Source organism: Salmo salar, chromosome ssa17, assembly GCF_905237065.1.
Source record: "Salmo salar chromosome ssa17, Ssal_v3.1, whole genome shotgun sequence".
In the NCBI taxonomy this organism is placed as follows: Eukaryota; Metazoa; Chordata; class Actinopteri; order Salmoniformes; family Salmonidae; genus Salmo; species Salmo salar.
In genome coordinates, this window is record NC_059458.1 from 56,871,933 (window position 1) to 56,899,821 (window position 27,889).

A 27,889-nucleotide genomic window follows, 5' to 3' on the forward strand; every position below is an offset into this window, starting at 1 on the left:
ATGTACAGGGAAGGGCACATCAACAGGAACAATAGGGATCCCTAATCTAATTGCAAATGAACGATCAATAAAGTTCCCAGCTGCACCTGAATCTACTAGCGCCTTATGCTGGGAATGCGGGGAAAACTCAGGAAATTCTACACATACACACGTGCGAAACAGGAAGCTCTGGGTGAGTCAGGTGCCTACTCACCTGGGATGATCCTCCAGTGCCCTGCCTGCTGCCTCAACTCCATCGGCGTCGGATCTGAGGTGCTGGGAGATGGAACTGACGAACCCTGATCCGGACGTCCGCGGGAGGCCAACAGGTTATCCAGTCTGATGGATAGGTCTACCAGCTGGTCAAAGGTAAGGGTGGTGTCCCTGCAGGCTAGCTCCCTACGAACGTCCTCGCGTAGACTACACCTGTAGTGGTCGATCAGGGCCCGCTCATTCCATCCCGCGCCGGCGGCCAGAGTTCGGAAGTCCAGAGCGAAGTCTTGTGCGCTCCTCATCCCCTGTCTGACATGATACAAGCGTTCCCCCGCCGCTCTCCCTTCAGGTGGATGATCGAAAACCGCCCAGAAGCGGCGGGTAAAATCCTCATAATTGTCCAACGTCGGTCCTTCCCTTCCCCAGACTGCGTTGGCCCATTCTAGTGCTCTCCCAGTCAGACAGGAGATGAGGGCGTTCACACTCTCGCGTCCCGAAGGAGCTGGGTGAACGGTTGCCAGGTAGAGCCCCAGCTGGAGTAGGAACCCCTGGCACCCGGCAGCCGTTCCATCGTATACCCTCGGGAGCGCGAGCCAAATCCCACTGGATCCAGGTGAAGGAGGTGTGGACAGCGGTGTGGGTTGTTGTGGGAGCTGGGGTGATGATGATGGGGTTGCTGGAAAACCACCTCTCTCCCATCGCTCCATGGTTTGCAGCACGCGATCCATGGCTGTGCCGAGACTTTGCAACATAGTCGCGTGCTGCTGGACGTGCTCCTCCATAGGTAGAGGAGGGCTGTGTGCACCTGCTGACTCCATTGAAGGTGCGTGTTTCTGTCAGAGTCTAGGTGATGTGGGTAAGGTGGAGTCAGGCGCAAGACACAGAGATGAGTAATAATAGTAACTTTACTCAAAAATAATCCTCCAACAAGGAGAACGAAAATCCAGAATCACATAAACAAGACAACTGACAACAATAAACACGCACAAAACCATGATGGCTCCAGAGGATTAAATAGGAAAATAATTAAAACGAAATGGGAACCAGGTGTGTACATTACAGACAAAACAAATGGAAAAAGAAATGTAGATTGGTGGAGGCTAGAAAGCCGGTGACGTCGACCGCCAAACACCGCCCGAACAAGGAGAGGCACCAACTTCGGCGGAAGACGTGATAATCCACTATGTCCCTCCCTGACAGTTTATTGTCTTATATGAGGAGTTTAACATTTTGGACGTTTGCCATCATAAAGTAAATATTTCCAGCCTGTATATATCTGGACGGAGCTGCATTTGGCCAAGCGGACTGGGCTTTCCCTGAGAGAGCGGGATTAAAACATTCGATTGAGGTTGTACAAAACCCATTCACCTCTTACCAAAATCATCGCTATTTTGTAGACTTAGTCCTATTGATGAGTCCTTGGAGACCAGTGGTTTACAGTTGTCCCTTGTGTCATTTCTCTAGATGCCGATGAGTGCTCTGAAGGCACGGATGACTGTCACATTGATGCTCTCTGCCAGAATACCCCCAAATCCTTCAACTGCATCTGCAAGCCGGGATACAAGGGAGACGGCAAGCAGTGCGAAGGTGAGTTTAACTCCATTGTCTTATAATGGCTTCAATGTGATATTACTCTCCTCTACATTACTTAATTCACCCCCCCCCCCACCACTCCGATCTAAATCATCATCCTCAATCACCCCACACCCCTGTCCTCTCCACACTTCATTCCGCCCGCCTCCTATTGCTCTCTGACAGGCCCAGCAGTAATGGCAGGTTTTACAGCTGTTTCACAGGAACCCCCCGTTTCTCTCCCCTCCTCTCCCCCTTCCCGACTCCAGCCCCCCCGCCAGCTCTCCTAATTAACTGGGAGGAAGTGGACTGAGGGAAGGTGTGAGGGTGCGAGGGGGCAGCACCTGGCTGTGTGTTCACACCTCCACTCATTTCTGCCTGAAATCACACCACAGCTGGAGCTAGAGTTAGCTTAGCGCACAGCACACACTCCCTCCCAACGCTAGCCGGTCTAGCCGTACAAATGCAATCGAAACACTTCAACGCACGCACACACGCAAACGCCAGTTCAGCTTATAGGCTACCACGGCAAGTAACGTTGACCCAAAACGATACATCAGTCATATTGGCCGCTAGAGCTAGCCAGGATAGGAGAGCAAGAGAGGATTGTGGTGATGACGGGCCCTTTTCTATAGGGGTTTTCACTGTCTCTATGTTCAGGCTTTTTAAAGTGTCTCCTGTTTGTTTAAGTATTTGTGTGTATGTCAGTGAGTTATATCCAACACTTTCTGCTGTTTGCTCAGCTGTGTACCAGTCTCCCCCGCCTGAAACACACGCACGCACGCACACGCACGCACGCACACACACACACACACACACACACACACACACACACACACACACACACACACACACACACACACACACACACAGAGTGAGCAGGTATTATGTCTGAGGAACTCACCTGGATATTGCCCATTCAGAGACTGTACCTGTCATTTGGTCAACCTGGGCAGAACACAATGAGATGAACCTGTGTCATTGTTTGATTAGCTCACTTATCAAATGCCTCAGGCTGTGTGAGTCGGTCTTCCTACATAGGACTATATAATCACACACCTGGCTTGGAGAGAGGGTGTAAGGGAGATTGACTATTATTTCCACCATTTTGTGTCTGCTGATTCTGTTGAGTTGCATGTAATCCATATTAGCAGCAATCCGGTCCACTTGATATAGCTCTGTCTCCATTTGGTTTGCCCCAGTCTACTTCTATTGGCCATCCTCCGCCATTGGACTTAAGCTTTGACAGTGGAGAGACGTTCTGGAATTGCTAGAAACGCCTGTACTAAAAGATGATATTGTACCAGGCAGCGCTGCTACACATTGGATAATCTCCAGTCAGAAACACAATGGTCCTTAGCCTAGAACAGATTGAGCTGCCCAGAACAATATATTAAATGATGTCCGTACAGAGGAAATTACAAAAGGTTGAGAGTCTTTTTAGGGATATGTTCCTCCTACTGTAAAACAGCTGTCTGAGTAGAGGGCCCACCTGTCTGTCTGTCTGTCTGTCTGTCTGTCTGTCTGTCTGTCTGTCTGTCTGTCTGTCTGTCTGTCTGTCTGTCTGTCTGTCTGTCTGTCTGTCTGTCTGTCTGTCTGTCTGTCTGTCTGTCTGTCTGTCTGTCTGTCTTGTGTCTGTCTTGTCTTGTTTGTCTTGTCTCTGTCAGTCTTGTCTGTCTGGTCTCTGTCTGTCTTGTCTTGTTTGTCTTGTCTGTCTGGTCTCAGTGTGTCTTGTCTGTCTGGTCTCTGTCTGTCTTGTCTGTCTGTGTGTACAGATTTATTGTGCTTATGAATGTTTGTTTAACTGACATTTTAAGAGGGGTGTATTTCATATTTGGATGGGAATATATTTGTCCCTGTTGTTGATTGAATTGTGTGTGTGTGTGTGTGTGTGTTACATGTGTGTTGTACAGATGGAGAAACGAATGAGTTATGCCTATGCCTCAGTATCTGAAATCCAATGTGTCCTGTCCTTGTGTCCAATACTGAAGCCACGATTGATACGGCACAATTAACGCCTCGGTCACACCGACAGTACAAACGTTTCCAATGGAACGCTGCGTTTACCTTGCAGCATTGCGTTGCAGAAGCAATTGCAGTACGTTCTGGGTGGTGCATATGTTGGATTTATCCAACGTATGCGTCAAACTGTATGCGTAGACGGCTTGACAGAAATGGTAGCAGAAGGTCAATGTTGAACTTTTGTTGCACACATATCCAGATGATGCTGCGTACCATTTTGCGCAATGGCGCTATCGGTGGGAGCAAGACGTATGGTCCAGTGAATGGGTGACGGAATGAAGACGGATGGTGGATGTGAGTTGACCCCTGACCTCTGTGATTAGATAGGGGCTGTGTAATTGGCCGGCTATGTTTCCCATCAGTAGACATTACATTACCCCGGTGGTGCAGAGGACAGAGTCATTAGGACGAGCAGAGCGCTGCTCTCTCTCTCTGTCTCTCTCTCTCTCTGTCTGCCGTCTCCCTACTTCCAGGAAATGACTATGTCTCAGGATGGAAGACTAGGAGGGTACACTATCAGTGAGGGACCCTGTAGTTAGCAGCTGATAACGCAACATTCCAGTACAATTTACGGTAACACTTAATGCTTTATTACGTGTTATAAACATCAGCATTAATGTCCTATTATAAGGCATTTATTGAATGATGTAGAATATTGCAGGTTAACTGTAATTAACCACAAAATAGCATTTTTGGTTCTAATTCATAATTGTTCCTATCAGATTATGGTCCTTCTCTCGAGGAAGACCCTTTTCTTTTCTCTACTCCTCAAAATGCTGCTCTCTCGCCTCTGAAATCTGATCTTGCGTTTATAAATGCAGCTCTCTGTAGATTTTCCGTGGGCTGATATTGCTGGCTCGTTATGGAAAAATGTGAACTTTGGGCCCTGCGCTGTCAACCGAAGAATGAGACAATGTGAAAGAGCAAAAACCGTTATGCATCATATAAGTTCATATCACAATGCTGGACATAGTGGTTTCAGACTGCATCAACTTGTCACGTCCTGACCATAGTAAGTTGTTATTTTCTATGGTAGAGTAGGTCAGGGTGTGACAGGGGGTGTTTGTCTGTTTTGTATTTCTGTGTTCAGTTTCTAGTTTTGTATTTCTATGTTGGTTTTGTTTGGTATGATCTCCAATTAGAGGCAGCTGGTTGTTGTTGTCTCTAATTGGAGGTCATATTTAAGCTGATGTTTGTCCCACCTGTCTTTGTGGGTGATTATTTTTGAGTACTGTGTTTTCTCTCTGCATCATGGTTTGTTGTTTTGTTATTTCAAGTATTCGGTGTATTGCATTACGTTTCACGGATTAATAAAGATGTGGAACTACAAACACACTGCGCCTTGGTCCGATCCTTTAGACAACCGTGACACAACTGCACATCTCTGATGATCAGAGTTCTGCTGATCTAGAAAGATGCTACTATACATCTACAGTGGAAGTCAGAAGATTACATACACCTTAGCTAAATACATTTAAACTCAGTTTTTCACAATTCCTGACATTTAATCCCAGTAAAAATTCCCTGTTGTGACAATCGTTGTAATGAGTAGACCAAGGTGCAGCATGTTGAGTGCTCATGATAAATATTTATTTAAACTCAGAACACTAAAATCGAAATAACAAACAACGGAAAAACGAACGTCACGTTCTGTAGGCTAACTAAGCGGTACAAAAACAAGATCCCACAACAGAAGGTGGGAAAAAGGGCTGCCTAAGTATGATTCCTAATCAGAGACAACGATAGACAGCTGCCTCTGATTAGGAACCATACTCAAGACAAAGAAATAGAAAACAGAATGTAACAAAGAAATATAACACATAGAATGCCCCCCCATGTCACACCCTGACCTAACCAAACAGAGAAAAACGGCTCTCTCAGGTCAGGGCGTGACACCTGTCTTAAGTCAGTTAGGATCACCACTTTATTTTAAGAATTTGAAATGTCAGAATAATATTAGAGAATGATTTATTTCAGCTTTTATTTCTTTCATCACATTCCCAGTTGGTCAGATGTTTACATACACTCAATTAGTATTTGGTAGCATTGCCTTTAAATTGTTTAACTTGGGTCAAACGTTTTGGGTAGCCTTCCACAAGCTTCCCACAATAAGTTGGTTGAATTTTGGCCCTTTCTTCCTGACAGATTGTATAACTGAGTCAGGTTTGTAGGCCTCCTTGCTCGCACAGACTTTTTCAGTTCTATCCACACATTTTCTACAGGATTGAGGTCAGGGCTTTGTGATGGGCACTCCAATACCTTGACTTTGTTGTCATTAAGCCATTTTGCCACAACTTTTGAAGTATGCTTGGGGTCATTATCCATTTGGAAGACCCATTTGCAACCAAGCTTTAACTTCCTGACTGATGTCTTGAGATGTTGCTTCAATATATCCACATCATTTTCCATTCTCATGATGCCATATATTTTGTGAAGTGCACCAGTCCCTCCTGCAGCAAAGCACCCCCACAACATGATGCTGCCACCCGGTGCTTCACGGTTGGGATGGTGATCTTCGGCTTGCAAGCGTCCCCCTTTTTCCTCCAAACATAACGATGGTCATTATGGCCAAACAGTTCTATTTGTGTTTCATCAGACCAGAGGACATTTCTCTAAAAAGTATGATCTTTGTCCCCATGTGCAGTTGCAAACCGTAGTCTGTCTTTTTTTATGGTGGTTTTGGAGCAGTGGCTTCTTCCTTGCTGAGCGGCCTTTCAGGTTATGTCGATATAGGACTTGTTTTACTGTGGATATAGATACTTTTGTACCTGTTTCCTCCAGCATCTTCACAAAGTCATTTGCTGTTGTTCTGGGATTGATTTGCACTTTTTGCACCAAAGTACGTTAATCTCTAGGAGACAGAACGCGTCTCCTTCCTGAGCGGTATGACGGCTGCGTGGTCCCATGGTGTTTATACTTGTGTACTATTGTTTGTACAGATGAACGTGGTACCTCCAGGCATGTTGAAATTGCTCCCAAGGATGAACCAGACTTGTGGAGGTCTGCAATTTCTTTTCTGAGATCTTGGCTGATTTCTTTTGATTTTCCCATGATGTCAAGCAAAGATGCACTGAGTTTGAAGGTAGGCCTTGAAATACATCCACAGGTACACCTCCAATTGACTCAAATGATGTCAGTTAGCCTATCAGAAGTTTCTAAAGCCATGACATCATTTTCTGGAATTTTCCAAGCTGTTTAAAGGCACAGTCAACTTAGTGTATGTAAACCTCTGACCCACTGGAATTGTGATACAGTGAATTATAAGTGAAATAATCTGCCTGTAAACAATTTTTGGAAACATTGCTTGTGTCATGCACAAAGTAGATGTCCTTAGCAACTTGCCAAAACTATAGTTTGTTAACAAGAAATTTGTGGAGTGGTTGAAAAACAAGTTTCAATGACTCCAACCTAAGTGGATGTAAACTTCCAACTTCAACTGTATAGTACCTATGTGTCCCTACTGTTGTTAGTGCTTTGGAGACCTTTTCATTCCAAGGAAACTGCTACAAATGAAAACAGGTTTCCGAGAATCATCCTTCTTTTGCTACAGGAATTGTATTTATTCATGTACTCAACAAGAACTATGCTTTCAGTGACAGTATGAAACAACAATACTATTACCTTTTCGTGCCTATCAGTTTGGATTAAAATAGGCCCATGCTGTTCTCCGAGTAGGTCTATAACTCAACAGTCACGCGGTTCTCTGCTCATCAGTAGGAGCCAGTAGTAGATTTATCTAACGTTCCACAGAGAGGAGTCGACTGGGCTGGTTGCCACGGGGCTGTCAGGGTCTTGTGAAAGGCTGTCCATGTTTGCTCAGCATTTGTCACTTACTGACTAATTGATTGGTTTTCATTGGTCTTGTCCTTGGCACTCATCCTCTCCAGTTAGCTTCAGCACTACAGCCTTTTCTCTACCCATGTCCTCTATATTCAAACAGTTGACTTTACTCTGTAGAACATCTAGGCTACCATTTCCTGGTGATGCTGAAGATACTAACATACATTATCACTGCACCTCTAGCTGCGTTTGAGTGGCTGTGTGTGTGTGTCAGAGCTCAGCTGTGTAGCCGTGTGTGTGTGTGTGTGTGTGTGTGTGTGTGTGTGTGTGTGTGTGTGTGTGTGTGTGTGTGTGTGTGTGTGTGTGTGTGTGTGTGTGTGTGTGTGTGTGTGTGTGTGTGTCACCTGTATGCCAGGGTTTGTGTGTGTATGGGCTGTATAGACATGTGCAGAGGCAGCAGCAGTAGCTGATTCAGGCATAGAGACTGAGCCATGAGTCTGCTCTCCCAGCAGCAGCAACAATTACCTGACCTGTTTTACAGACGGAGGGAGGGACAGACATATAATTGGAAAGACAGATGCATAGATGCAACTGAGAGAGAATAGATGGAGGGTGAAGAAGAGGTAGGTAAGGACACGCAGAAAGAGGGAGGGAGGGAGGGAGGGAGGGAGAGAGAGCGAGAGATTTCATGAGATAGAGAGAGAGTGAGATATTGCGGGCGGGAGGCTCTGTGGGAGAGGTGGCAGACAATTACTAGGCCGTTGTCTGCCCAGTGTCTGCTACTCCGTCACTGCTCAGGAGCTCTCCTCACTGGCTCCCTGCTTCACACACACACACACACACACACACACACACACACACACACACACACACACACACACACACACACACACACACACACACACACACACACACACACACACACACACACACACACACACATTTGGAGGAGCAGGTCAGACTCGGCTCTGGTAGGCTGGGGCTTTATATAGCTATAGCTCTGTAGAAAAAAGTGTGAGAGCAGACTCACGTATACACAGAGCTGACAGAACAAGAGATGTGTTATTGCTGCAATGCCATACAGCTCATATACCCATATGCTGTACATACACAAGCCTCAACACCTGAGACACACACACACACATTCACGTGCGTCATTCGCCCTCTTGGGTAAATACACATGGTTGTTATTTTCAGAGAAGTTGAGGGATAGGTAGCTAGAGAGGTTGCGAAATTCTGAGGTTCAGAGAATTCTGTTGATACCCAGTCACCTTTACTTTAGTATTGGCTCCTGTGTCCCAAATGGCACCCTATTCCCTATATAAAGCACTACTTTAGACCAGAGCCCTATGGGCTGTGGTCAAAAATAGTAAACCAAATAGCGAATACTGTAGAGTGTCAATTGGGACGGCTGAAGCATCTGACCCATAGTAACCTTACTCAGCAGTTCAGTCAGGTACAATTAACAGCCCCGAAAATTACAACAACCCCAAGAATTTGAGAAATCTCTGTTTCCGCTCAGGGAATTACACAATCCACATTAGTGAAGTGTCCCTGCTCCACATGCTGTTGCAGTTATAATTGGAAATCTCCCTTCACTGAGCCAAGGGCTTTCTCCTGTGGACACACTTCTCTGGACCAGTCAAACCAAAACATCAAGGGGACAGCAGGGCCTCCCTTCCATTCCTACCTCTCCCCCTTCTCTTTCCTTCCTCTTCTCCCCCTCTCTCCTTCCTCACCTCTCTCCCCTTCTTCATCCATCTCAAGGGGCATGCCCCCCCCCGCTTCAGAAGCTGTCGGAGCGCCGTGGTCAGGTGTCAACAACAGCTCCAGGGCAGGAAGAGATCACTGCTGGAGGCTAACTAGGCACAGGGCATGGCTCCATGTCCATCCACCCCCCTCGGCCCCAGACGCTAGCCCCAAGCCCCCATGCCCCAGGGCAGGTGTGAGCCCCAGCCCTACCCCCTCCTGATACCTGCCCTGATCTTTGGTGCTCTCTAACCCTGCTCCCCTATGGAAAACCACGCCTGCCTTGTCTTGTCTTGCCAGGCTGGCCTGATCCAGCCTCACTTCTCACGAGGTGCCAATTAACGACGGGAAGCTTTTAATTTATCCATTTTCATTTATCCCTAATTATCTTTACTCTCACTTTCTTTCTCTCTCTCTCTCTCTCTTACTCTCCTTCCCACTGGGCTAAAATCTACGTTTCCACAAAATTTCTACCAAAGGATTTACTGTGAGGATGTTGAATCAACGTAGAAAACTGATTGGATTAGAAAAAAGTTATCAACGTAAGGAGAATTTGTGATTTATTTTTACCATACTTTCAACCTGCATTTTTTGTTGATTTCACGTTGAATTCACATTTGTTGACATCTCAACCAAATGTAAATTAAAACTACACGTGGAACTGTCCTCTGAGACCCCAGGGGCTCTTTCTCTCTCTTTTTCTCTCTCTCACTCACACCTTTTTCTTTCTCTGTTTTCTCTCGCTCGCTCGCTCGCTCTCTCTCTCTCGCTCTCTCTCTCTTGCTTTTTCTCTCTCGCTCTCTTTGTATGCCTCTCTCCTTTTTTGGGCTGTTGTGTGATGAAGAATAAGCAGTAGACATTATGCAAGCCAATCCTCATGACTAACTCTGCTCAGTTCCCTCTGCCTATCAAAAACAGGGTTGTCGTTATCAAATGTGGTCGCTGGAGACACTCAGGTGTATAGTGCATTTGGAAGTATTCATACCCTTTGACCTTTTCCACATTTTATTACCTTACAGCCTTATTCTAAAAATGTCCTCATCAATCTACACACAATACCCCATAATGACAAAGCGAAAACAGAAATACCTTATTTACATAAGTATTCAGACCCTTTGCTATGAGATTCGAAATTGAGCTCAGGTGCATCCTGTTTCCATTGATCATCCTTGAGATATTTCTACAACTTGATTGGAGTCCACCTGTGGTAAATTCAATTGATTGGACATGATTTGGAAAGGCACACACCTGTCTATATAAGGTCCCACAGTTGACAGTGCATGTCAGAGCAAAAACCAAACCATGAGGTCAGAGGAATTGTCCGTTGAGTTCCGAGACAGGATTGTGTCAAGGCACAGATCTGAGGAAGGCCCCCAAGAACACAGTGGCCTCCATCATTCTTAAATGGTAGAGGTTTGGAACCACCAAGACTCTTCCTAGAGCTGGCTGCCTGGCCAAACTGAGCAATCGGGGGAGAAGGGCCTTGGTCAGGGAGGTGACCAAGAACCCAATGGTCACTCGGACATAGCTCCAGAGTTCCTCTGTGGAGATGGGAGAACCTTCCAGAAGGACAGCCATCTCTACAGCACCCCACCAATCAGGCCTTTATGGTAGATTGGCCTGATAGAAGCCAATCTTTAGTAAAAGGCACACGACAGCCTGCTTGGAGTTTGCCAAGGACTCTCAGACCATGACAAAACAAGATTCTCTGGTCTGATGAAACCAAGATTGAACTCTTTGGCCTGAATGCCAAACTTCACCTCTGGAGGAAACCTGGCACCATCCTTATGGTGAATCATGGTGGTGGCAGTATCATGCTGTGGGGAGGTTTCTCAGCAGCAGGAACTGGGAGATTAGTCAGGATTGAGGGAAGGATGAACGGAGCAAAGTACAGAGAGATCCTTGATGAAAACCTGCTCCAGAGCGCTCAGGAGCTCAGACTGGGGCAAAGGTTCACCTTCCAACAGGACACCAACTCTAAGCACACAGCGAGTGGCTTTGGGACAAGTCTCTGAATGTTCTTGAGTGGCCCAGCCATTGACTGGAATTTGAATTATAGAATTAAAAAAAATCTAGAAACCTGTTTTTGTTTTGTAATTTTGGGGTATTGTGTGTAGATTGATGAGGGGGAAAAAACGATTTAATTCATTTCAGAATAAGGCTGTAAAAGAATACTTTCTGAATGCACTGTATCTATATGATATTTCCCCTGTCTATCCTCCTCCATGTCTTCTCTCTAGTGCAAAGACTGATGTTCCTCTGATTCCCCTGTATTTCCACACCTCTGCTTTCCATTGGAGGGTCTCAGGGTGCTATGCAGAGCATGTAAAGGGGTGCCTTGGCATCTCTTCTGCTGGTGCAGGGAGAGGCGTTCGTCCAAACACTCCAACAAAACAGTCATTACCCAGAAGCCCCCTCATTTCAGAGCTCCATAATTGGTTTCATATGCCTCTGGGATGAGCCACTGATGACTGGGACCAGTTTGTGTAAACCAGCCAGGGCCCAGTCCCTGTCTTTAAAGTGCAGAAAGGCTATACCGTTCCTTTGTTTGTGTGGGAAAGAGAGTCGAAAACAAACAGTGGATCAGAATGCATGTTAGGCCTGTGTAATTGCCTGCACTGTAAACATGGCAGGTGCCAGAGCATCTTTAAAGGAAAGAATGTCCCAGTTATTTATTTAACTTTTATCTTGATTGGTTTTAACTGACTGGAATGCCTCAGGAAAAACACTTTTGATCAGATTTCTTCTCTATTTCAAGCATTTCGAACAAGTTGTGTTGGCGATGTCTGCTCTATATTGTAGACCGTTTTTCAACTTAGAAGTAGATTAGGCTAAGCTTCTATTGTAGATATACAGGAACATCAAAATAGCTTTTAACCAAGGCGATGTGTGTTCTATCCTGATGACAATGAGCTGTCTAGTGGGTGAGGGGTCTGCGTGAGCAGACCGACAGTGGACTATTTCAGTATGTTGGCGTTGTACCGGTGGTGTGCTGTGCAGTGTCCAGGGCTGTGTCCCAAATGGCACCCTATTCCCTATACAGTGCACTACTTTTGACCAGAGCCCAAAAGGGAAAAGGGTGCTATTTGGGACACGGCCCCAGGACTGGGTTCTGTCCAGTCCACAGGATGTAGGAGGCAGAGAGAGACTGGAGAGACTAGAGAGACTAGTGCTAAAATCTGTTTGTGGCTGACAGAACCAGACCCAACATAGCCCACCTCACGGTTGGCAGAGTCAGGACAGTGTGTGTGGGGGGGGACAGAATGGGTACAGGGAATAGGAAACATGTAGAGGGAGAGAGAGAACGAAAGTAGGGAGAAAGAAATGAGATGGAAAGAGTGCAAGAAAGGTACTTTAGATAGAGGGGGAGAAGGAGCGGGAAAAGAAACATGATAAAGGGTGAAAGGGATGTACAGACAGACTGAGGGAGTGAGAGTTGGCGTCTTGGCCAGGTTGGCGAGAGAGACAGAGACACAGAGAAACAGAGAGAGAGACAGAGACACAGAGAAACAGAGAGAGAGAGAGAGAGACAGAGACAGAGAGACAGAGAAAGAGAGACACAGAGACAGAGGGAGTAATACAGGAGTTGAACACTAACCAGATACCTGCTCGGGCCCATCGAGAGTGGAGGAGGAGGATAGACGGAGAGAAGGAGAGGATTTGGGGTTGGGGTCTGGCCCCCAGTCTGCCTGCCTGCCTCCCCTGGCCTGCTGCGTTCACACGGAGGGGGGACTGTTTGTTTTAGTGGCTCAGTCCGCATGGCAACCACTTGTGAGTGGCTCCTGTGAAAGACTCCGCTGGCTCAGGATGAAGGGTGAACATCGTCAACGAATAAACACGGCAAGACACTCTCCGTATGCCCCTCTGGACTCTGTACCCCCAAACACTGCAGTCTTACCCCTAGTATGTATACTATGCACACTCACCATGAGCTGTACCAGTGTTCTACCTTTTATCTCCATCCCTGACCTCTGACCTCTACACATAAACATCAGCTGACACTCTCCATATGCCCCTCCCTTTGGACCCTCATCTCAATGACACTCCATACTGTTCATCTCTATCCCCCAATCCCCTACCATCCATTCTACCTTTCCACCTCCCTCTCTTTCCATCCCTTTGTACAGTGGCGACAGTAATTCCTCTCCACCCTTCTCATTGGTCTTCTATGACTCTTTGTTTCAGACATGGACGAGTGTGAGAATGAGTACAACGGAGGCTGTGTCCACGAGTGTATCAACATCCCGGGCAACTACAGGTGCACCTGCTACGACGGATTCATGTTGGCCCACGACGGACACAACTGTCTGGGTGAGTGTGCAAGTCCTCCTAACCCCCTTTGAAACTCAAAAGTACAACCTATCCAAGTCTGTCATTTATGTTTGTATGAGACTGTGCTATCTTTGGATCTTTCCCTTCCTGTGTGTTCTTATTCTGCTCCGTGTCTATCTGCATGCGTGTGTGTGCGTCTCTGTGTGCATGCATACCTTTGTGTGTGTGTGTGTGCGTGTGTGCGTGTACTGTGAACTCTATCTGCTATGCGGTTTGTCTGTCTGGCTCTCAGCTCTCTTCGTTCTCCAGAGAGTCTCTGTCATCATTTGGAGGACATTATTTTAGCTGTTTTATGCTCATTTCATTCTTTGGGTTTCGTTTTGGGAGGGCGCTCAGGGTTGAAGAGTTCTTCTCTTCCTCAGCTAGATATCTCCTACAGATATCTGTCTGGGGCATCTGCAACGTGCACTGACTGACAGATCCAGCCCATTTAGTCTCGGCCTTCTCTTATTGACTTAGTGGCAGGCAGACAAATGTGTTTCTGCTCTCCTGCAACATGCCGGTTCTGCTTGGATGTGCTTAGACACATTTCATCTTTTCGCTCCCCGCCCCGCTGATTGACGCAAGCAAAATCTAAATGTGTAGTTTGGATGCCCTTGCCCGCAACCCAAACATTTTTTGGTGGGACATGTTTTGGCATTTGTAGGTATTATGTCTGATTCTGTGAAGCCAGGGAGGGAGGGAGGGAGGGAGGAGGAGTAGGGGGGAGAGGAACATGCCATTAGGTGTAGTCAGGAATGGCTGAGCTAGATACTCCTGAAACCTCCCCAGGAGAATGTTGTTACAGTGTGAGTCTCACGTGATTAACTTTATGACCACTGATTGTGTCTGACTGAGAGATGAGTCCTGGGTGGTGTTCAGTAGGCACGGAATGGAAAACCTCTTGGAAACGGAACAAATAGGTCATTATCAATAACACATAATACTAAGGTACAGAGCGTTCGATTTGCCTGCCCGGGGAGCAAGGAGACCCCCAGCTCCTCTAAAACCATTGACAACTGCGTGCCATTTTCAAGGGATTGTCAAATAAATGTGTATCTCATCATGTATCTCTCAATATTGGGCACCATTAAAAGTGAACTATACCTGATTGGTGTGAGTGGTTTAGGCTCATTTCCCATCCTTTGTGGGGTCTGCCTGTCAAGCAGCCATTGTACTGTTAGCTGATCGTGTTTACTTTGCCAGCAACCGGTAGAAACTTTGTACAGTTGGCATAAACATCGTGGTAAGTAGACCTAATGTACTTTTTTCTCCAATCAACGTAGGCCTACCTAGCGAAGTTAGCTAACATTATCCCCTTGTCAACGTTGTTAACAGTGTTTAAACTGCTGCTGACAGACGTGATAGGCTACGGTGATTGATGGACCACAGCAAATTGGCTAACTAGCTAATAACAGATCACGTCAATATGGCCTGTTAACAAGCTAACTTTCAGGGGATAAACTAGATGGCTATATTTGCTCGTCATCTAAGTGGTGACGACAGTAGTCCAACTGACAGATTTACCAGGACGAGGCCTTGCCGATGTTAAGCTCTTTCCAAAAGCCTAAACTCTGATGAAGCGAGCTAAATGACATGTTTTCTTTGCTAGCTAGCTAGCTACATGCCAAATGGATAGGCAACGGTCATGCTCACGTATCTGAAAATACATAATCAATTGATGTTTACTGATCATGAAAAACATGCAGTTACTTGCTGTATAACTCTGGTGATAGAGATACATGTGGAATAATGTGTATTGAATATACACAAGCACATGGATGGATGCATTAGTATTTGTACATGGTCGTCTCTGGTCTAGTCTGGGTTTGGCCTCACTGACTCTTCAGTGATGATGAGCTTTTCTGTTCCAGCCTCAAGTTCCCCTGCAACCCTCATACCCCCCCCCACACCATAAACATAAACAAACTTGTTTTCAGCCTGTCCGAGAGGACAGAGGTCACCAGAGAAGGGCATTCCCATTCCTCCTAACCCTAACCCACCCTCTGTTAGAACCAGGACAACACTGGTATCATTTCTAACGCTTAAAAATGGCACTTTAGTGTTACGCCTGTTGTTACGTCCCAGAATTCAACTTGGCATGTCAAATGTTTATGTTACTGGTTGCAAATGGACAAAGGAAGGAAAAATGTCAGAGAAAATGAATAACCTAGGCTACCCTCTTATTTAGGTTCAAGGATGAAATACCATACTTGAAATCTGTCCGTTTTTCTGTTTAGCAAGGTGGGATAGGGACATTGCTTAAAGCCTGTTTGATAGCTAGCTAATGTTTTGGTGTTGTTTTTCTAATTCAGTGTGCCTGTCTGTCTGCCGGTGTATGTGTTTTAAGTGTCTGCAGCTGTTGTGTTGTCGGTGGCTGGTTGCAGAGGGCTCGTCGGATTGTGTGTGTTGTGGTGAACTAAAGAAAATTAACACGAGGGAGAGAGATTTACTGCATGTGTTTGTGGCCACTTGGAAAGAATCAATTGGCCACATGCTGGCTGTGTGTCAGCAGACCTGGGTTCAAATACTATTCAAAATCTTTGGAATACTTTCAGCGTTTGTTCTAGTCTGCCTGGAGTGCCAGATGGATAAGGTTGGCACCTTGGCGACTGTTCTATTGATAACATTGCACCCGGCAAGATCAATCAAGCCCAGTTAAAGTATTTCAAAATGAAATAATGTTCTATTTGAACCCAGGTATTTGTGTCCAAGTGGTTATAGAGGGTTCTCTGGTCGTCACACTGCCACTCCACTGAGTGGAGGAAATTGGCCACGTCTGTTAAAAGGTCATTAACCAGACTATGCTGATGAGATGTAGTTTTAATAAACAGACACTAATTAGCTGTGAATGGAGAGTTCAAAGGGAGTGATCGGAAAGCAGTCAAGGGAGAAATCAAACACTTCTAATCAGACATTTCCCGCTGGGCACACACTGGTTGAACCAACGTAGGAATAGACGTTGAATGGACATCTGTGCCCAGCGGGTTATGACGACACTTAATCACTATCAGACATTTATGATGCAATTTAATCAGGATCAGGCATTTAAATAATGAAAAGTACAATGACAAGTGCTTTAGTATCTTTTTAATTTTGTATTAATTTCTAATCCTGGTTCTAAACTTGATTCCACTGTGTGTTACTGCCAATCCATACCTAATTATCTCTCTCTTTCGCTCTCTCTCTATCTCTCTCTCTCTCTCTCCTCCTCCTCCTCTCCCTCTGTATTCTCTTGGGTATCTTGGCGGTGGATGGGAATTGGAGGCTGTCCAAGCCATTCCCCCAGAGGCAATGGACTTGCTCTCAAATTGACATCTTTATTGCGGAATGTCTCAAATACAACACAGAATGATGATGGGGATGAGAACAGAGGCAGGACCGCCAAGGGCCGGCGCACACCGCTCAGAGTCCTCCGCTGCTTCCAGGAGCTCCCTTGCTTTCTATCTCTCTCTCTCTCCCGGCGTTCTTCTCTTCCTTGTCTGTCTGTCTGTCTTCGTCCTCTCTTCTTCACCTCTTTTATCCTTTTCATCTCTCAATTTTCCACTCCATCTGTCATTGGTTTCTCTTTTTCCTTCTCGTTTCTTTCTGTCTGTCATCCTGTCAGCAGTCATTATAGTTGTCCTTGACAGAGCATCGAGGTGGTGAATCACTCAACATCAGTCAGAGCCATTAGGTGTGGCTCAGGGAATGGCATCACTTCTCCACAACTGGTTACCCAATCCCCATTCTTTTAGTGAAGTGCTTTCATTCAGGAAGATTCTATCAGCAGCTCTTCAGCACTCTGCCTTCTGTCTCACTTTTTCTCTGAGATCATCTGTTAACTTGTTTTCAATGCTGAGGCCTGCCTGATTTGACACAATGAATAGAGAGCGCTACGGTCGCTGTCTCCTTAAAAAAGGGAATTTAGTGAAAACGTCACCCTCGTCGGAGGTCATGACCTGGCTCTGTCGCAGCTTCCCAGCCAATCCAGCGCTCCCGTTCTCCCTGCGTCGCCATGCGTTGCCATAACGTGGTATGAGGCGGACAGCAGCCTGGTAACAAATGTCACAGGAGTATTAGAGGAACAGATCGGAGCGTCATTGCTACCAAGATATCTGATGGATGGATCTGGCGCAGTCAGGTTGGAGGGAGAGACAAGTGGATGGGGTCGTTGGGGTGGGCTCTGCGTGCCACGACTTTGAGGGTACAGTTGTGGCCACTAAAAACCTCGCTCTCTAGCGTCTAGTAGTGATATTTTGCCACAGAAACCTGTACTGCTGTAATTCCTTTGTGCCCACAACTGTATTTCTGTCGGGTAGAGGTATGGGGTGATACTCAGGCTATTCAGAAGAGTTAGGAACGCTGACGTAGAATGAGTGGTATGCAGGTTCCAGCTACCTTCATATGGGCATCTGTATCAGGGTTTAGGGTCGTTATATGTGTAGTTATATCATAGGGTTTTACAGTTTGGCTGTAAAACCCTATGAGGGCTGATGGGTAGTGGTGTGGTAGAGGTGCTGTAGTGGGGTCCAGGATGTTTATTTGAGGTGTGATCACTGGTAGAGAGGTAGAGGGGCTCAGGGAGGCACTATTTGGGGTCTGTGATCTATATTTGAGGCGTGAAGATATACAGTGTAAACTGTTTGAGGAATGAGCGTTGAGTTCCTGCGTATTGACTCGATGGATAATTTGGCATTACCACCTTTCGTGTTTACCCCTCATCACTAACTCTCGGAGATACAGGTGACTGCCAAAATAATGGAAACACTTGAGTGAACGAGGATACAAGGTATGTTGAAAGCAGGTGCTTCCACACAGGTGTGGTTTCTGAGTTAATTAAGCAGTTAGAGTCATTTAAAAATGCTGGGCAGGCCATTATTTTGGCTACCAAGGCCCGAGTGGTCACTGAATGGTTTGATGAGCATGAAAACGATGTAAACCATACGCCATGGCCGTCTCAGTCACCAGATCTCAACCCAATTGAACACTGGATTATGGAGCAGCGCCTGAGACAGGGTTTTTCACCACCATCAACAAAACACCAAATTATGGAATACCTCGTGGAAGAAGGGTGTCGCATCCCTCCAATAGATTTCCAGACACTTGTAGAATCTATGACAAGGTGAATTGAAGCTGGTTTGTGGTGGCCCAACGCCCTATTAAGACACTTTATGTTGGTGTTTCCTTTATTTTGGCAGTTACCTGTACACAAATAGTATCATGTGTGACACATAGGCATGATATAGGAACAACTATATAATGCTTGTGCGTAACTGACACACATAGTCAACCCCCAGTTTGCTGGGCCAAGCCCAATTACTGTTTCTGGACATCTACCAATCACAATCTGTCCACTTCAACGGTAGGACTCATCAGTAACAACATTAGCATTTCTTATAAAGTCTCTCCCAGTCCTAAGTACCGTTTCACTCAATGACATGTGAATGTATGGTTAGTCTAGGAACAACGGCAGACAGTAAACACAGTCACAGGCAAACCGCATCTCTAGGGACTTGTCACAGCCTCACACATACGGCAGCATGGGTTGAATTGGCTGGTATTATGGGTTGGAGGTTGGCGGTGCTGTAAATTAAAGTCTCATGTATTCCGTGACTGACTAGTGAGAATATAGGGTCTGTCTGTCTGGTTACTGTAACTGCCTGCCTCCTGTGTTCTGTCTCATTAATCACTGCTGTAAACAAGATGTCAGAACAGAGCTCCAGCAATGTTTCCCACTAGGTTTGTACTCAGACGGGTTGCAAAGGCCCCTAAAGTGACTGTTATATGGCGGCTGAAGCCAATTTGATGTGATTTGTTATATCTTGGGGGCTATAATCATAGACACAGCCTTGTTACTTCCCAGTCCCTGTATCTCCGTGCTGCATGTACTCTAAGGTGTGTGATGTCTTGTCAACAGCCTGGCTACTCGTCAGTGAGGCTGCTGTACAACCAGGTCCAGTGGTCTGGGTCAGGGAGTTGGACTGGGGATCAGAGATCACTGGTGGTACACTGGTGGGATTCTTCACTGTTAGGGCGTATTGCTGTTCCACTGCTCTGAAGGCCATTAACCCCAGAAAATACCACTTGTTGTTTTTCTCCACACCAACTACATCTAGTAGACTGACGGAATGATAGATGACCAGAAACCTCAAGTCCTGCTGCTTTGAAATGAAGGGACAAGAGGGGGGGGAACAGGAGGGAAGAAGAACATGTAGAGAGAGAGGGGAGGGGGGAGAGGGAGAGGGAGGGGGGGAACAGGAGGGAAGAAGAACATGTAGAGAGAGGGAGAGGGGGAGAGAGGGAGAGGGAGGGGGGGAAACAGGAAGGAAGAAGAACATGTAGAGGGAGAGGGGGAGGGGGGAGAGGGAGAGGGAGGGGGGGAAACAGGAGGGAAGAAGAACATGTAGAGGGAGAGGGGGAGGGGGGGAGAGGGAGAGGGAGGGGGGAAACAGGAGGGAAGAAGAACATGTAGAGGGAGAGGGGGAGAGGGGGGAGAGGGAGAGGGAGGGGGGGAAACAGGAGGGAAGAAGAACATGTAGAGGGAGAGGGGGAGAGGGAGAGGGGGGAAACAGGAGGGAAGAAGAACATGTAGAGGGAAAACAGGAGGGAAAAAACATGTAGAGGGAGAGGGGGAGAGGGAGAGGGGGGAAACAGGAGGGAAGAAGAACATGTAGAGAGAGAGGGAGAGAGGGAGAGGGGGGAAACAGGAGGGAAGAAGAACATGTAGAGGGAGAGGGGGAGAGGGAGAGGGGGGAAACAGGAGGGAAGAAGAACATGTAGAGGGAGAGGGAGAGAGGGAGAGGGGGGAAACAGGAGGGAAGAAGAACATGTAGAGGGAGAGGGAGAGGGGGAAGAGAGAGAGAAGAGAGAACAGTCTGTCTTAACCAAACGTGTGTAGGAAGTTGTTTCCTAGGGTCCCATATATTAGTTTAGGGCACTAATTGATTTAAAATTGCAAAATTGCAGTGCACTCTGATTAAAGCTCGGTCCTGTTCAGTTCCTCTTCAACCTTTTTGATTTAGACTTGTATTTATTTTGTTTTTGGCCGTGGACACAGCTGGGCCCGTTATGTTGATCATTTGGTGCCTTGCTACGGACGTCTGTAGGGCTCAGACAAGTTTATTTTCTTTCTGACGCGTCCTTTTCAGTCCTACGCGAGGCCTTAGCTCAGAGTGCCTTGGCTTCACAGCGGGAGCGGCCCTGACTGCAGACTCATAGAATGCTGGAACTCTGACAACACGGACATAATGGGGGAAGGAAAGGGGGGAGACGTGGAGAGAGGGGGGATAAGAGGAGAAATAGAGTGAGGGTTAGCCAACAGGCTATTGCTAATATCTCTTTAGAGAGAGACTGGGTGAAACATGGAGGCCCAGGGAAGTGGCATCTTCACATTTATTTCCCTGTTTTCCCTGTTTCTCTTCTCCCATCTTCCCTCCTCTCCTCTCTACCCCTCCGCCCTTTATCTTTCTTACTCCTCTCGTCACCTCCAAGATGGGAAATTCATGTTTTGGTCCACTAGCCACTGTGGCAGGTAGATTAAAAAAATATAGCAACCACTGAGATGTTTTACCTGCCCCAAAAACAATTCTCCAGAATTACACCAAAAAAATGTTTTTCAAAAACAAAAAATATATTACAAGTAAGAAGTCATGGGGTATATTACTTCATTTCATAGCATTTTTATGACCTGCGTCTTTTAACCAATGTATGTTAAATCAATCATTTAGATAATAAATAATAATAAAAACAGATAAACAGTTCTACAACAGAACATGAAGAATCAACAAAGTGCCTGTCCTGCCACAAAACGCTGATTGATCCGGGCTTATTTATGAATATAGTTCAGGGCTCTACACTGACATTTTTTACAAGGAGTGCATGATGTGCTCCTCAGTAGAAATGTAGAAGCACACAAATAAATCTAGGAGAACAATGACTAAAAGATTATGAAAGAACATTTTTGGGAGTGACCCATGCTCAATTTAGAGCGGCAGGTAGCCTAGTGGTTAGAGCGTTGGGCCAGTAACAAAAGGTTGCTAGATCAAATCTCTGAGCTGACAAGGTACAAATCTGTCGTTCTGCCCCTGAACAAGGCAGTTAACCCACTGTTCCTAGGCCGTCATTGTAAATAAGAATTTGTTCTTAACTGACTTGCCTAGTTAAATAAAAAAAACAATCTGAAATATTTCAACTGGCCCTTTAAGGGACAAGCCGTTACCATGGTAACTTGGGCACTGGCTTGTCTGTGATGACAATTAGTCTTCCTAGCAGCAGACAATTGCAGCAAACTAAAACTAACATTGAAAAACAACCTAGCATGTGAACAAAACAATGTAACTGGCCAAGAATCACGAGGACAAAGTCTCATTTCACTAGCCGTTCTTGTCAATTCGACCAACTTCTAAATGTGGGTTTTGAATTTCATTTTTTTAAGTGTCCCAAATGCTCTGTGTGACCACCCACCAACGTGGCTAGTGAAATATACATTCTTACCTGCCAATGACAAAATCTATCTGCATTTGATGGCGAGTGTTAATTTCCAACCCTGGTCACCTCCCTTCTCCTACCCTCCTCTCCTCTCCCCATCAATCTTCTCCCCCTTTGTGTCAAGCACATCCTGATCGCGTCCAAATAAGAGTTTACACAAGCAAAACAAAGGCACTCCAGTTTAAACTTGCTGAGTGCCTTGCCAGTGTTTATGTTTAAATGTTGGCAAAGATCAATTAAATGTGGAGATGACAGTTCAACAGCCCTCTCTCTCTCTCTCTCTCTCGCTCTGTCTCTCTCTCTCTGTCTCTCTCTCTCTCTCTCTCTCGCTCTGTCTCTCTCTCTCTCTCTGTCTCTCTCTCTCTCTCTCTCTCTCTCTCTCTCTCTCTCTCTCTCTCTCTCTCTCTCTCTCTCTCTGTCTCTCTCTCTCTCTCTCTCTCTCTCTCGCTCTCTCTCTCTCTTTATCTCTCTCTCTCTCTTTATCTCTCTCTCTCTCTCTCTCTCTTTATCTCTCTCTCTCTCTCTCTTTATCTCTCTCTTTTTCTCTTTTTCTCTCTCGCTCTCTCTCTCTCTCTCTCTCTCTCACACACACACACACACACACACACACACACACACACACACACACACACACACACACTCTCTCTCTCTGTCTCTGATAACTCTCTCTGTATCTGATCTCTCTCCCCCTCTCTTCTCTGTATCTGATCTCTCTCTCCCCCTCTCTCCCTCTGTATCTGATCTCTCTCTCTCTCCCTCTGTATCTGATCTCTCTCTCCCCCTCTCTTCTCTGTATCTGATCTCTCTCTCCCCCTCTCTCCCTCTGTATCTGATCTCTCTCTCTCTCTCCCTCTGTATCTGATCTCTCTCTCCCCCTCTCTTCTCTGTATCTGATCTCTCTCTCCCCCTCTCTTCTCTGTATCTGATCTCTCTCTCCCCCTCTCTCCCTCTGTATCTGATCTCTCTCTCCCCCTCTCTTCTCTGTATCTGATCTCTCTCTCCCCCTCTCTTCTCTGTATCTGATCTCTCTCTCCCCCTCTCTTCTCTGTATCTGATCTCTCTCTCTGTATCTGATCTCTCTCTCCCCCTCTCTTCTCTGTATCTGATCTCTCTCTCCCCCTCTCTCCCTCTGTATCTGATCTCACTCTCCCCCTCTCTTCTCTGTATCTGATCTCTCTCTCCCCCTCTCTCCCTCTGTATCTGATCTCTCTCTCCCCCTCTCTTCTCTGTATCTGATCTCTCTCTCCCCCCTCTCTTCTCTGTATCTGATCTCTCTCTCCCCCTCTCTCCCTCTGTATCTGATCTCTCTCTCTCTCCCTCTGTATCTGTTCTCTCTCTCCCCCTCTCTTCTCTGTATCTGATCTCTCTCTCCCCCTCTCTTCTCTGTATCTGATCTCTCTCCCCCTCTCTTCTCTGTATCTGATCTCTCTCTCCCCCTCTCTTCTCTGTATCTGATCTCTCTCTCCCCCTCTCTTCTCTGTATCTGATCTCTCTCTCCCCCTCTCTTCTCTGTATCTGATCTCTCTCTCCCCCTCTCTTCTCTGTATCTCTTTGTATTTCTCTAAAGTAAAAGCCTCTGTCATATTAATGTCATCTGTTTCGTTTTGTCTATAGGCAGTGGTGGAAAAAGTACCAAATTGCCATACTTGAGTAAAAGTAAAGATACCTTAATAGAAAATTACTCAAGTAAAAGTGAAAGTCACTCAGTAAAATACTACTTGAGAAAAAGTCTAAAAGTATTTGGTTTTAAATATACGCAAGTATCAAAAGTAAAAGTACAAGTATACATCATTACACATTCCTTCACAAATCAGATGACACAATATTTTTTTTTTTTTACATGTACAGATAGCCAACACTCAAACATAATTTACAAACAAAGCATTTGTTTTAAGTGAGTCCGCCAGATCAGAGGCAGTAGGGATGACCTGGGATGTTCTCTTCATTAATGTGTAAATTGGACCATTTTCCTGTCCTGCTAAGCATTCGAAATGTAACAAATACTTTTGGGTGACAGGGAAAATGTTTGGAGTAAAAAGTACATTGTTTACTTTAATAATGTAGTAAGATAAAAGTAAATGTCAAAAATATAAATAGTAAAGTAAACTACAGATACCCCAAAAAACGACTTAAGTAATACTTGAAAGTATTTTTACTTAAGTACTTTACACCACTGTCTATAGGGACAAAGGGAGATGAGAAAGCACTTTCAACTTCCATCGGGATCTTCAAAGAGATCAGCTCCAGATTGTAGTGCAGGCCTTGGCTCTAGAAGGTCGTGCATTTTTGCTCAGGACAGTGGTGAGGTTTGCCTGTAGGGCTTAGTGAGAAGTGGATGGGACTGGGAGAAGGAGAGTAGTGAGGTGTGCCATGGGGTATATTGTGTAGAGATGGTGGATTGTGTTGGCTTGTGGGAGGTGGATGCTGCAGAGGACATCTGCTTGGTAGAGCTCTGAACAGATGCTGTTTCACCCTGCAGCCTCGCTGTGACATCTCTCTTACAGTCAGGCTTGAGAGAGCTGCTCAGCTAAACGCGGTGTATTATTCTAAACCAGACAGTTAGATCCTCCCTCACGTATGAATCTATCACTTTCGATTTAACAGTTTTCCTCTTTATTTGTCATTTTCCTGTCAGTCCCACTGGTCCCTCTCTCCTAATCAGCTGGGACCAGGGGACGTGGGACTTGAAGAGGTCTGGCTGAAACCATTGAGCTGTTGAAATACTGGCATCGCTGGTTTTGTTCCATCTTTTAAAGGGCCCTCTGCTCTCCTTAGACTGTAAAGCCTTTTGAGATACTTTGGCAGGTGAATACAGCAATAGAGGGCAGAGGGGAGGAAAGAGGGGAGAGGAGGGGACAGAGGGGAGAGGAGGGGAGGGAAGAGGGGAGAGGAGGGGACAGAGGGGAGAGGAGGGGACAGAGGGGAGAGGAGGGGACAGAGGAGAATGGAGGGGAGGGAAGATGAGAGAGGGGAGGTGATGGGACAGGAGGAGAGACCATCGAGGGAGAGATGAGGTAGGGAGGGAGGGAAGATGAGAGAGGGGAGGTGATGGGACAGGAGGAGAGACCATCGAGGGAGAGATGGGGTAGGGAGGGAGGGAAGATGAGAGAGGGGAGGTGATGGGACAGGAGGAGAGACCATCGAGGGAGAGATGGGGTAGGGAGGGGAGGGAAGATGAGAGAGGGGAGGTGATGGGACAGGAGGAGAGACCATCGAGGGAGAGATGGGGTAGGGAGGGAGGGAAGAGGAGGGAGGCGAGGTGATGGGACAGGAGGAGAGACCATCGAGGGAGAGATGGGGTAGGGAGGGAAGATGAGAGAGGGGAGGTGATGGGACAGGAGGAGAGACCATCGAGGGAGAGATGGGGTAGGGAGGGAGGGAAGATGAGAGAGGGGAGGTGATGGGACAGGAGGAGAGACCATCGAGGGAGAGATGGGGTAGGGAGGGAGGGAAGAGGAGGGAGGCGAGGTGATGGGACAGGAGGAGAGACCATCGAGGGAGAGATGGGGTAGGGAGGGAAGGTGAGAGAGGGGAGGTGATGGGACAGGAGGAGAGACCATCGAGGGAGAGATGGGGTAGGGAGGGAAGGTGAGAGAGGGGAGGTGATGGGACAGGAGGAGAGACCATCGAGGGAGAGATGAGGTAGGGAGGGAGGGAAGAGGAGGGAGGCGAGGTGATGGGACAGGAGGAGAGACCATCGAGGGAGAGATGAGGTAGGGAGGGAGGGAAGGGTAGACTAAGCTGTAAGTACAGTACCTAAGAATAAAACACTATATTTAAAGGTTTATTAGGCACCTTAACAATATATACAGTAGGCGATGGAGTTCACTGCCTTACACTGGAACATGATGTGTGCATAGATAAAACACACCACACAAGGCCCTTCTCTCCTCTCCTCTCCTCTCCTCTCCTCTCCTCTCCTCTCCTCTCCTCTCCTCTCCTCTCCTCTCCTCTCCTCTCCTCTCCTCTCCTCTCCTCTCCTCTCCCATCCTCTCCTCTCCTCTCCTCTCCTCTCCTCTCCTCTCCTCTCCTCTCCTCTCCTCTCCTCTCCTCTCCTCTCCTCTCCTCTCTCCCTCCCTGTGTTAGCATGACAGTAAAGTCTTTCCTCTCCCCCTAACGGTTAACAAGGCCTGAAGGCCTCTGTCCTTGGACTTAATAAGCCGACAGCCTAAATGCTCCGACGAGAGAGAATGTTGCCAGGTAAAGCCAGCACTCAAATAAAAGCAGTCTAACCCACCTGAAGATATGTCCGGAACTCAGACAGGGGTCCCAGACAGAGAGAGGGAGAGAAAGAGAGTAGGAGAGACAGAGGGAGAGGACAAGAGAGACACAGAGAGAGAAAAATGAATAGGAGACAATAAAGTCCTCTACCTCAGGAAGAGGTAGAGGACTGGTGCCAGGGAGGGGGACATACAGGAAGAGGTAGAGGACTGGTGCCAGGGAGGGGGACATACAGGAAGAGGTAGAGGACTGGTGCCAGGGAGGGGGACATACAGGAAGAGGTAGAGGACTGGTGCCAGGGAGGGGGACATACAGGAAGAGGTAGAGGACTGGTGCCAGGGAGTAGGACATACAGGAAGAGGTAGAGGACTGGTGCCAGGGAGGGGGACATCCAGGAAGAGGTAGAGGACTGGTGCCAGGGAGGGGGACATACAGGAAGAGGTAGAGGACTGGTGCCAGGGAGGGGGACATACAGGAAGAGGTAGAGGACTGGTGCCAGGGAGGGGGACATACAGGAAGAGGTAGAGGACTGGTGCCAGGGAGGGGGACATACAGGAAGAGGTAGAGGACTGGTGCCAGGGAGGGGGACATACAGGAAGAGGTAGAGATGTTGTGGCTTTCTATTTCAGGCAGTGTGACACAGAATCACAGGTCTGTTCTGGGTGTATTAAGCCTGGGCTGACCTGGCTGTCAGTGGACTCCGTCTCAGACCGTAAGTTAGGAGCACCAGGTCCAGTGACCCTCCATTGTGTGTTCTACAGTGGTCCAGTAGTGATAATCGTAAAGCCCTTTACAGCCTGGCATGAAGACCATCCTACATGCCACTCAGAGCTGTAAAGCTCTCTGACTAACTCAGTGCCATCAAAATATATACAAACTCTGTCTCCACAGACAGACAGACAGGCCGTGGTACACACAGACAGCAAGCTCTCTTAATCTCCTTGACAAACAGGCCCTGATCACCCCTCACCACTCACTGTGCAGTCAGTCCAGTACTGTATGGCCTCCTCCCTAGCACCAGGACCTATGTATGTACTGTAGCTCCCTGAAAGTAAACCAGGGATCAGCTCTTTTTTTGAGGCCCTTTCACCCTGATCTTGGTTGTTTATGAGTGGGTGAGACAGGCAGACGGAGACAGACGGCCGGCCGGGTGGTTGCATCACCTCAGATCTTCAGATCACAGAGAAGCAGACAGACCTGACTAGATGAGATTAGAGAGACAGAGTCTCCCGGCTCCACGCTGCCTTAGCGCTTAGCACTGTCTGCCCAACCAGAGCCTCCTCTCATTTCCTCCCTGTAAAGACCTGCACTCTAATCACAAGGGGAAATGGTTACGTCGCTCCTCTTTCATTTCACTTTGTGATGGATGACGGATGGAGCCAATTACTGTCCTCCACTACCACCGAGTTCCTAGGTTAAATAAACACGGGCCAGTTGTTGCACTGGAGTAAGGGGAAGAGTTTTGGTCCATGTTTGACATGGCAGCCTATTCTCTGGTCAAAAGTAGTGCACTATGTAGGTAATGGGGTGCCATTTGGGACAGAGCTTGGTATTTAGACCACCTGTCAGATGT

General features: G+C 46.9%; 1 protein-coding gene across 7 annotated transcripts in view; it reads left to right on the forward strand.

Annotated features, from left to right (window-relative positions):
• LOC106576154 (signal peptide, CUB and EGF-like domain-containing protein 1) overlaps window positions 1-27,889 on the forward strand; it is a 141,431-nt gene that overhangs the window by 4,695 nt on the left and 108,847 nt on the right. For all 7 annotated transcript variants that reach the window (XM_014153088.2, XM_045699776.1, XM_014153094.2 and 4 more), the window contains exons 2-3: window positions 1,657-1,779; window positions 13,501-13,626. In XM_014153088.2, coding sequence (XP_014008563.1) covers window positions 1,657-1,779; window positions 13,501-13,626 — 249 coding nt within the window. The remainder of the gene's footprint in view (window positions 1-1,656; window positions 1,780-13,500; window positions 13,627-27,889) is intronic.